The sequence below is a fragment of the Petaurus breviceps genome, unplaced genomic scaffold (assembly GCF_028583685.1).
Source record: "Petaurus breviceps papuanus isolate PSGF00001 unplaced genomic scaffold, PetGlider_PUasm1.0 184, whole genome shotgun sequence".
In the NCBI taxonomy this organism is placed as follows: Eukaryota; Metazoa; Chordata; class Mammalia; order Diprotodontia; family Petauridae; genus Petaurus; species Petaurus breviceps.
In genome coordinates, this window is record NW_027185793.1 from 11,976,492 (window position 1) to 11,988,544 (window position 12,053).

Here is a 12,053-nt window from a genome sequence, read left to right on the forward strand (position 1 = left end):
ATGGAATATACCCAAAGGTAACATATAAGATTTCTGTAATCTTTAAACGTCTTGTTGAACTTCAGCTAGGCTCTAGATGAGATTTCTTTCCCATGTAATTATTATACATAAGCATGCCTGTAAAAATAAACCACAAGAGTTTTTATGAAACAAAGCAAAAAAAAATCTTAAAAGTCAAATGAAGCTCGAATCATTTATATTTCTCTCTTCAGATTCCTTATGGTGGGTTTCCTATGCTTCCTTTTCAACAATCTGCTCCCGATAAACAGAAAAGTCTACACTTTTTAAAAAAACACTGTTGAGAGGAAGCAGTTGCAAAATCAAAAGCAGAAGGGAGAATGTGAGTAATTGGAGTACAACAATGAAAAAAGGGGACAGAGAAGAAAAGCTGAATTACTTTTGGAAATTATACGGGTTATTGAAGTAAATTACTAAAATACATATTTGTTATGCTAAAGGCTTGTTTATGCACAAGTAAGCAGAATCTCAATTAGGGGCACAATTCCATTCTTTTTTATGCTGTTTTTTGGTAAATTTCTAAAAGAAATATCAAATGTTTCTAATGTTTCAAGATGACTGTTTAAGTCGGAATGGTGCAAAATTATACTCATTTAGAATTTGAGACAGCTCTAGACTACACTAGAGAGTAGGCTCTATAAAAATGCATCACTAACAAGACTGGAAAAAAAACCTTATATCAACTAAAGAAGCCTCCCCACTCCCCATTCTCTTACTTTCAAGATTTTCTATTCCAAATTAAAATCTTGTGTTTGACAACACATAATAGCATACTATTTAGGAAATATACTAAGGAAAATTATTAACAATTACTCAGTATCCAGAGAAAGAACTGCGATTGAACCTAGATTGAAGCAAACTACCTGCCCTTTTTCGTTCTCTTGTTTGGTTTTGTTTCCTTTTTGCCATTCTTCATTCCACCTATTACAATCCTTCTCTATAACCTGACTTATGCCTTATGTGAAAGTATTTGCAGATACTATACTTGATTGTATGCCACCATGGTGGGGGCGGGGGAGAGAAAATTTGAAACTCAAGGAATTGTGGTAATGAATATTGTAAACTAAAAGTAAACAAATTAATAAAGACCAAAAAAAAAAAAAAGAATTACTCAGAAAAGGGTGTTGAACTGGATGACCTCTAAGATCCTTTTCAATTATAAATTTATGAATTCTTTAACACTAAAGAGTCAATATTTAAAAGGTAAGAATAAGTCCTGCTTGCTAACCAAATATTTATATTGGTAGAAAATAATTTTAAAAGAACAATAGTCCCTGTCTTCATTTCTCTGGTTTGGAAATCGTCTTGAGATTGCCCATCAAATTCACTGACTTTTATTTTCCTCAGCATTGATACCTATCAGAATGTAAGCTCTTTTCAGGTCATGGATAGTGTCTTATTCGTACCTAGATATCTCTCAGCTTATTCATTAAACATATTATGTAATCAATAGATGTTATAATAGCAGTGACATGACACCTGACTTGATTTTAAGAAAATAATACATACAGAACTGTTCCCTTTTTAAGAGTTTTATATTCTACCAAAGAACAAGAGATATAAAAACTTGCAGTAGAAATAAGAAATTACTGTTGGTTTGGGAGGGAAGAATAATTCCTACAATCACAAATCTTCATTCTGCCAAGGGCATTCAATTGCGTCCTGCACAAAATTAGGTACTGTCCAAGGCAATCAGAGATATTCAAACACCAGAAGTGTTGGGTGGGGGGTGGGGAAGGCAAATCAGCTAAGCAGGAAAATTAAGTAAGAATCCTCAATTTTCATGGTTAATGAACTAAGTTTCCCCTTTCCTTTGAAACAGAAAAGCTTCTCCAGTAAGTCAACTTTAAACTAGTAAAATATGCAACATCTTAGCTAGATTAAAAGCTTATATATGCAAATATTAATTCTCAATTGCCATTATTAACACATTTTTTCACACCCCATTCTGCAGTATATTATATATAAAGGAAATGTGATTTTGACAGGTTTCAATAAATCTGTATAAGTAATTTTGCATTCTGTAATCTGTAATTAAAAACAAAAAAATCTGTATAAGTAATTAAGCCTCCATCACGTAGAGTTTTAGACAATGGCCCAACTCCTTGAGGGGTGGAACTATTTCCCTTTTGTCTTTGTAACAGTTCATTCTCTGACCTGGTTTAGCAGATAACTGGGAATTTAACTTAACTTCATGCTTGCTTGGTAAAATCATGCCATTCAACACAATTATATAACAGAATTCTATTTCTAGTTGAGAAGAAAGGCTTACCTATCTTCACCTTTGTAGTAGTATCTGCAATAATCTTCAAAACTATTCCAAAAAGTGTTATCATCTACAATGGCTTGCCTTTCTCGAACAGTTACAGTTTCTGGTTTAATTTGATCATATTTCATTTTCTTTTGTGTACCTTCATAGTCTCTTGGGTCAAAGAACATGCTTGAATTTTTTTTGTCTTTAAAGCTTCTCAAAAGACCTTCGGAATGGATTTCCTCAGCTTCTGAGGTCTCTCGCCACCTGTCGATATTGCTTTTTTCATCCTCATCACTACTAAAAAGACTTTTCCTGTCCAACTGGCTTGAACCTGCCTGTTTTCTAACTTTGGGTCTAACTACCAATTCAGATGAATTTCCCTGGTTCTTCTTTCCATCACTGGTATTTAATTCATTATGAATATCCACTGAAGTTCTGATTGGAACGTCAATTAAATTTTTCCTCTGCCTCTCACAACTGGAATAGTTTAGATATTTCTTTGCAACAGCTTCATCTTCGCCAGAGGACCTCTCAAATGTTCTGTTATTGTGATGTACAAATTCAGTCTCACTACTGGAATGTTTCACTAATGATGCTGGGACTTTTTCTTCAAACCCTTCTCTTAAATTGTAAGTGGAGAACTTCGATTGTAAACCACTGAGAGAATCTACCCCCTTTTCCAAGTCAGACAGCATATCATCCAGTGTTTCCTGAAATTTGCCAGTCTCCATTTTAACTGTGGAAATACCAATTTGGCTACTGTCCTCTCCATCACTGCTATCTGGATCATAAGAGTCAATATTTACAAAAGCAATTCCATTTTTGACATAAGAAACATTATACTTTCTTGGCATATACCTTGACGAGTAATCAGAACTATTATCAAGATTCCCTGAACTCTCACTGCCTTCCAAACTATGACGTATAGCAGAAAATGGCGATGGACTTCTCTCAGTAGCTTGAGTCAGTGCTGCTCTACAAATGGGGATTTCAGCTCCAGCATTTTCTAATAAAGGTATGCCTGATAATGAAGGGCGAACTTGAACCAGTGGACTGCAGCCTTCATAGGAGAACGTAAGAAAACATATTTAGAGAAAGGTAGTAAAATTTGATTCAGTAATATTCAATGAGAAATCTAAACCAGTCATATACCCACTTAACTTTATAAATAAGTCTCTCTGAGTCACTTACCTATCATGTCTAATGGCTTCCACAACTATCATCATATTCTGTCAATCTCCTCTAATAGTATTCTATAGCTGATTTTTCACTTGGCTCCCACTAAACAAGAGGAGTGGACAATGACCTTGGTCAGCTTGTCAGAATATAAAGTTTTTTCTTTTCTTTTATTCAATAAATCAGTAGGTCTGGCATATAAGAAGTAATTACTGAAAAATCAGCAATAAGAATAGCTTAATCACACATTTTGGCTTTAATCTAACATCTTGAAAAATTATTTCCATCTACTACTTGCTATTATCAAAGATTGTTATGCTTATAACAATGACATAAAGTGCTAATGATAAAAATAGATTTTGTACATATTAGATGAAGAATTTACAGAATTGGGAAATCTGCCACATTTTGTTGTCATTAAGAAAATAATAGCTGTGAATATTTCATAACAGGTTCAGATCAATTAGAGATTAGTGCAATGCAATTTGTGTTATATTATTAATGATAATAATGGCAATACCACCTTCTTGGTGAATATTATTTTTAATTTAATCTTGTGAGATATGAGGTATTCCTACTGGGACCTAGATTAGATAATTTAACTATTTTACGATTTGTTAAAATGTGGCTATCTTTCAGTGATAGAAAAAAATAGATGTTAGAATAAAAGAAACTCTAATTGTAAAATAAGATCAACTACAGTGATTATTGTTAGTTAGGAAAACTCTTATCACTAAAATGTTTAATCGGAGACAGATATTTACTTAAGTAAGTCAGTTTTATTTATTAAAGTGAAAAAACCTAGAATGGAATAAGGTTTGCTCATGTCCAAAGGAAAAAACCCCCACAATCCAAAGAATGAAATCAAAGGTGACATCTTTAAAATACTTTTAAAAATAAATGAATATTTATTAAATGAAGTCTAAAAACCAAAAACTTTAGTTACCTGTGTTACTTGGTGTTTATATTAAATATAAGAAAATCATGGCAATCTACTAACTTATACATAGACCATTTATAATTAAAGATTTCTTTAGGAATAAGAATTAAATCAAAAGAACAAAATGCAAATGCAAGAGGGAGAAAAATTAGCATATAGCCTTTTCTTAATAAAAGACACCTGGAAACACTGTTAGAGGACTTAGAATTATTCTATATTGCTGTAGTGAGTTAAACTAGGAACAGCGTCTGGAAGTTACAGGGAGGCAGATTTTGGCACAATAAAAGGAGAAACTTTTCATTATTAATCCTGTCAAGGATACGGGATATTCTTGCCTCTACCTTGGCATTCCAGGGGTGCCAATACACTAGAAAAACAAAGCGGTGAGGGCTGATAAAGAGTTGATTTCTGCGATGGTCTGGAGGCTAGACAAAACAACCCAGATTGAGAGCTTGTTGTAACTGGTGAGGCTTTGAGAAATCTGGTCCAACCTCTCATTTTTACAAATGAGGAAACTAAGGTGAAGAGAACTGAAGTAAACTTCCCAAGGTCACATAGGTAGTTACTCAACAAACTGGAGTCCCCTTGTTTTTTATACTACACTAAATTATACCTAAAACCTTAAGGGGTTCTGTGATTATATAAACATTTTAGATCACTCTTTTGAAGGGACATAATTACTGTTATGACAGTAGTTATACTTTAATTATCTGTCCTATTTTACTACTTTCTTTTCTTAAAACATACTAAGAATATTAAATTTAATTTAAAAATGCTGTGCCCTGTGGTAAAATATTTAAGACTCATTCATTTAGAATTACAGAAAACAGTAAACCAAACTATATGTAATCTCAAAGAATATTAAAAAATTAACCATTAATAATCCATAAAGTAATGATGTCACTACTTACATGATGCCTTTTTCTTCTGAACATCATCTAGTTCCAAGCCTTCACATTCACCACTCTGCTGAAGTGAGCTCCTTTCCTGATTGGTTAAAGATGGCTTAAAACTGACATATGCATGTCTTCTTCCATACCTCCTGCCTGTTATTGTCTGATAGCCTCCAGCTGGTTTTGGCCAGGTGGGTTTTCCAGATTCCTGACCCATTGCTGAAAAAGTTTGAAAAAAAAAAATGGACATAGCTAAATTAGAAAGGGAGAGGAGAATGTCTTATCTAGAAAACAGATGTCAAACCTGTAGCCCACATTCCTGAGTGGGGTCTGAATCAGATTAAAATGGAATTTGGAAATATTTAACTAAATTGTGAAGGATTTAACAAAATAAATAAAACTGCAATAAAACATAATATTACATTTTACAACCAAGTCAATATGCAGCCTGCAGAGATCCTTATACATGGATTAGTGGCCCCAATTTCTGAGTTTGGGACCCATTTCTAGATGATCTACAAGAATGGGGAAATAGGCAAATATTTTTTAGTGTATTAGTAGTATCTAAATTAATAATGTCCAGCAATCAAGATCAAAGATACTCTTACCTATATGTCACAATAGAATGTAGTAACTTTATTTTGGTGGCTTATAAAAATATGTCATTTATACTATCTCATGTCAAAAAAATTCTATAGGTTGACTGGATCACAGATACACATTTAGAAGAGACTTTAGAGACCATCTGGTTAAATATTCTTATTTTAAAGACAAGGAAAATGAAGCAAAGAGGTTATTGTACAATAACAGATAATAAACAGCCATTATCACAGGACATAATTTAAAATACTTAACATAAAGTCAACTAAATATTAGAAAGCAGCTTCACAATTGCAACTCTCCATCTAGGAAATGAGGGAGGCGAATTACATGAGAAGCCTCCAATGGAAGGTACACAAGACAATCCTTTGAGGTGCATGAAAAAAAATTAGGACCAAGGAAAGTAACACAACTGTTCAGTATATATGAATATATACACCTTTCTCTGCCAAATTCAGAGTGGCACTGTGTGATAAGGCAGCTGTGCACACACTTTCCCAAGCCAGAAATGTGGTAGGCAGTTATTCCTCCACAACAGCCACAGTAGACACGTCATGTCTTCAGATCTAGGTTTTGCAAACAACCTGGATTCCATAGGGCCCATGCTACAATGGGAACCAAGGCAGAACAGAGACTATCTTTTACCTCCCTTTATATATCCTGCACTTAGCAGAAAGCTTGAAATTGGTACTTAATAAATATGTGCTGACTGACTGTGCTTCCCCAGAAGCAAGGACTCTTTCAAGGTCTAATTTTTGGTGTGAAGTGATAGAATATGGTACTCCCTAAATTGTCCAGATCTCCCATAGGGCCTGTGGTGCAATAAGGACAGGTAGACCCTCTTTCCCCAGGAGTGTCCAAAATATGTGTACCTCCATCAGTCTTAATAGCCTGAGTCCATCACTTTTCTGTCTGGAAGTGGTTAGCATGCCTCATCATTGCTCCTCAGGAATCAGAGATGGTCCCCCCGGTTGATGAAAGATCTTAGGTCTTTTAAAGTTGTCTTTACAATGCTGACGCTATTGTATAAATTGCTCTCCTGATTCTGCTCACTTCACTCTGTATCAATTCCTATAAGCCTTCCCAGATTGCTCTGAAATTATTTTTTTATCATTTTTTATAGCATAGCAATATTCCACTGCATTCATATCCCATAATTTGTTCAGCATATTGATGGGCACCGCTTCAGTTTACAATTCTTTATTTTTTTTCTTTTTGGAGGGCAATTGGGGTTAAGTGACTTGCCCAAAGTCACACAGCTAGTAAGTGTGTCAAGTGTCTGAGGGCAGATTTGCACTCAGGTCCTCCTGACTCCAGGGCTGGTGCTCTATTCACTGAGCCACCTAGCCGCCCCACAGTTCTTTACTACTACAAAAAGAGGTGCTATACTTTTGTACATATGGGTCCTAGTCGTACCAGTTTAGTACCTGTTTTATAATATACATTAGTAAAAATAGTTAATATTTATAATACATTAGTACATATGTACATGTATATGGTTCATAAATATACAAATATTAGGGATAGATTCTAAAAATTTTTTTACTCTTATAAGGCTTACAACAAATGTGTTAGTATACATTCTAAAGGAAAAGAGGTGTATGTGTGTGTATACATATGTGTATATAAATGTATATATGTATACATGTATATTCTAAAGGAAGAGAAGCTGTGTGTGTGTGTGCATGCATGCATGTGCATGTGTTAAAGCTTTCATCAAATCAGTCCAAAAGTTTTACATTAATTCTTACACAGGAATTCTGGTAAAGAACTGAAAGTTCAATAAATTTGAATTCAACAAACTGAATAAATAGTGTTATTCAGCACAAAGTATTGTGAGGCACTAAGTTAAGAGAATGAGTTGGCTTTTTTTTTTTTAAATCTTGGATCTCCCATTTAGGATTTTAGAATATATTTAGCGCACAGAGGCAAGAAGATATAGTGGGCAGATTCATAGACTTGGAGCCAGGAAGACCACTTCAGTGGTCTAGTGATGGCAGAAATGTTTTATACTGTTAATACCACCCTCTGTGACCCAAGGGAAGTTATCTTCTCAGTGGCCCAGGCAATTCTTTAAGAGTATAAGCCGAAGACAAGGTACGAATCTGCATTATCGTGAGTTTCTTCATTATTATTAGGAGTATTTACACACACATGTAATTTCATTAATTTTGGGAAACATGTTTCTCTATATATATGTGTGTGTATATATATTTCTGTATCTATATATATATATATATATATATATATATATATATATCTATAATATAGTTCCCAAAATTAATGAAATTACAAGTCTACTCCCTATCCCTATTTAGTATATACTACTGATTTTAAAAAGAAGGAAACTAGGATTCAGAAGGCAAAGGACTTGCCCCACATCTCAAAGATGCTGAGCAGCAGTACAGGAATTGAAATATAGATTTTCTGACTCTAATTCAGCACTTTTCATTAAGCTTTATTGCCTCCCCTAAGCCCACACCACATGATCCACATATGCTAGGATTTGTGAGTCTTTTAAAAAGATGCAACTGCTTCCATAAAACCAATTGGTTATTTTTTTAAGTTTTGTTGTATAATTCAATGGCTCCAATCTTTCTCCATAAAGGATTCTGTCATGATTCCAAGAGCCTATAGCCTATCAAGAATTCAGTCATAGGGGGCGGCTAGGTGACACAGTGAATACAGCACTGGCCCTGGAGTCAGGAGGACCTGAGTTCAAATCTGTCCTCAGACACTTAACATTTACTAGCTGTGTGACCTTGGGTAAGTCACTTAATCCCAATTGCCCTGCCTTCCACCCTCCAAAAATAAAAAAGAATTCAGTGATAGTTAACTTCATCAACTTTCACTAACTTCATTCAAACACACATTTTTCTCTAGTTCTATTGTCTAATTTCTTGCCTTATTAAGCAGTGCAAGATGGAATACAACACCCATTTTGATGAAAAAAGAGATCTTTCTGGTTCTTAGGATCATCATTCTAAACCTTAGTACTATGGGTTAAAAAAAGAGGAGATTATTTTTGAAATATATGGAAATTAAGACCAACTCATGGTTTGTCTCCTAAAAATATAACTTAACAAATTATTAAGGTTTCTACCTAATTGATGTATAATAATCAACATAGATTGCTTAGTATATGCTAATCCTTTTTCTAGTCCATAATGGTTTTGTCCTTAGGTCCAAGGCTATTTCAATCCATAATGCTTGAATCACTTTTTTAAATTTACTATGTGAGTGTTCCAAATAATGCCAAATTCCAAATTCCAATTTCAAAAAAACATAAAAGTATTTCTGAGGGCATTTTCATGCTATTTTTATTATCACTAGAATTTTCTGTCAGACTCAGAACTGTCTGGGTTACTATTTGACCTAAGTATGACCTATCTGAATATAAATTCCTTGGGGGGAAACTACTATCTTTCCAGTACCTCTTGAAATACTTAAAACATGCAGGGAACTCATATGTAATAATCTTCATTTTTAAGACCTCCTCTTCCCCTCATATTCATAGAATGAACTATAAAGCAGGGCAGACTAAAAGTTAGCAAGACTTCATTTAAATACTACTTGGGATGCTTCCTAGCTGTGTGACTATGGATGGGCAAATCAAAATCACTTAATCTCTCTGAACCCCCTCACATATCAAATGGGAATAATACCTACAGTATCTACCTAATAGGTCTATTGTGATACTCAAGTGAGATAATACAAATAAGGCATTTAGCAATAAAATGCAATACAAGTGTCAATTATCATCACTATTTTATCACACAAATACCAGTTTAGGCCTTCAATCACCTCTCCCTTAGCTTACAGTAATCCAATAGCTTTCTCCATTTGCAGTTCTCCTCTGTCAAACTGATTCTTTATACAACTGCCCAAAATAATGTTTCTAACACACAAATCTATTGCTTTAATAAAAACTTTGACGAACTCCCTCTCACCAACAGAGGGAAAACAAACAACAAAACTTGGCACTTAAAGGTCCTCTAGAATATAGTTCCAACCAACTTTATTTCACAGTGTTATCTGAATTACTATGTATTTGACCTTAGAAACAGTATCCTTTTTATCCTTTGTTATCAACAAAGTAACTTTTATTACACATTATGTTTAAGCATGATTTCATTACATTATTATAACAAACTAGACTGGCCTATGTACGTAAACCTGCTTATTCAGATTTTAAGCTTTCCATAAAAATTATTTCAAAATAAATTTCACAATAAGAAAAACTTTGCAAAATTATTAAAACAAAATGCATGATACATAACACTATATAATCAGTAGGGAACGTAATTTTGATAGGCTCAAAAATGAACTACATCATGATCCTGAATTTCTTGATAATCTAAAAATTCTTGTCTCTACAATTTTAAGATTATTAAGCAGAACGTCATGATAAAATTTTTTGGTAACCTCATTCTTTAATTTCCCAAATAATAGCAAATTATATTTATTTAGCTTTTTAAGGTTTAGAAAGTTTTCTTAAAATATACTAGTCAGAAATTTGTGAACTGGAGGCAGCCAGGTGGCAGAGTGAATAGAGCACAAGCCCTGGAGTCAGGAGGACCTGAGTTCAAATCTGGCCTCAGACACTTAACACTTACTAGCTAGCTGTGTGACCTTGGGCAAGTCACTTAACCCCAATTGTCCAGCCTTCCCCCCTCCAAAAAAGCAAAAAAAAAAAAAGAAAGAAAAAAAATAAATTTTCAAACCAAGATAAAGCCTTTAAAATCAAAACACTACTCAAAGGCATCAAACACCTCTATACTAGAAAGGTAGGATACAAAATATATGAAAACGAATATAACAAGCTTATGACAATTCACCTTGACTACAAAATGAAACTAATATGAACTGGTTAATAACTGAGAGGCAAGCAACAAGGATGAAATTCTCAACGAAGTTCTCTTGAGGTTTAAGAGTGAATATCTAGGGTGTAGAAGCAAGACCTCCAAGTATCTCTGGCTTCCACCTTCCCCAAACAATGTAAAAAGGGGACTCTTAACAAATTTGGAGCTGCAGAACCCACAAAATGACACAAAGAAGCTAATCTCCTGCTGAGGACAACCCGGCATGCCAGCGGGAAATGGCCAGCGCAGTGCTCTGGGAGCCAATCCCAGGCCCACGTGAGCCGCAGGTTTTAGCCCCAGGGCGGGTCTAACCAGCCTCCAGCCAGAGGGATTCCAGATCAGCAGCAGCTGTGGCCATTTCCAAAATTATCAAAACATAGATGCTAAGGCCAAAGTGAGAGGTCAGTGCTGTCTGGACTTTGGAACCCAGTAAGTGGCAGTGCTTGAGACCGGACACAGCCAGCCAGCACCATGGCAGCTTCAGCCTGCAGAGTGTAGGGGGACCAAGCAACAAGTCTGAGGGGTAATCCCTCTTGCTGTAACCTGCTTGGATCTGGACTGCAGTCTAGGGTGGAGGACCTCAGGTGTGTGACCAGCTTCCCAGAGTGTGTGGAAACCTCAGAGAGGGCACCCATCTAATACCTCCAGCAGCTGAGAAAACCCCAGCGTCTGTGACGAAAGAACCTAGACATCATCCTCCAGGAAGTTCTCAAAGAAAACTGCCCTGATGTTTTAGAACCAGAGTGCAAAATAGAGGTTGAAAGAATCCACCGATCACCTCCTGAAAAAGATCCCAAATAGAAAACTCCTAGGAATATTATAGCCAGGTTCTGGAATTCCCAGATTAAGGAGAGAATATTCCAAGCAGCCAGGAAGAAACAATTGGAATATTGTGGAAACACAATCAGGATAACCCAGGATCTGGCAGCTTCCACACTGAGGGCTTGGAATATGATATTCCAGAGGTCAAAGGAGCTGGGATTAAAACCAAGAATCACCTACCCAGCAAAACTGAGTATCATCTTTCAGGGGAAAATAGGGTCATTCAGTGGAATAGAGGACTTTCAAGCATTCATGATGAAAAAACCAGAGTTGAATAGAAAATTCGACATTCAGATACAAGAAGCAAGAGAAGCATGAGAAGGTAAACAAGGAAAAGAAATCATAAGGAACTTATCAAAGTTGAACTATTAACATTCCCACATGGAAAAACAATTGTAACTGACAAAACTTTTGGCAGTATTAAAACAGTTGAAGGGAATAGAAATATATATATATATATATATATATATATATATATATATATATAT

The 12,053-nt window shown here is 35.0% G+C and overlaps 1 protein-coding gene across 9 annotated transcripts in view; it reads right to left on the bottom strand.

Annotated features, from left to right (window-relative positions):
* PJA2 (praja ring finger ubiquitin ligase 2) overlaps window positions 1-12,053 on the bottom strand; it is a 135,012-nt gene that overhangs the window by 70,763 nt on the left and 52,196 nt on the right. For all 9 annotated transcript variants that reach the window (XM_069088154.1, XM_069088145.1, XM_069088151.1 and 6 more), the window contains 2 exons: window positions 5,300-5,500; window positions 2,291-3,332 (listed from right to left, as the gene is read on the bottom strand). In XM_069088154.1, the coding sequence (XP_068944255.1) occupies window positions 2,291-3,332; window positions 5,300-5,498 (1,241 nt within the window). In that variant the 5' untranslated portion in view covers window positions 5,499-5,500. The remainder of the gene's footprint in view (window positions 1-2,290; window positions 3,333-5,299; window positions 5,501-12,053) is intronic.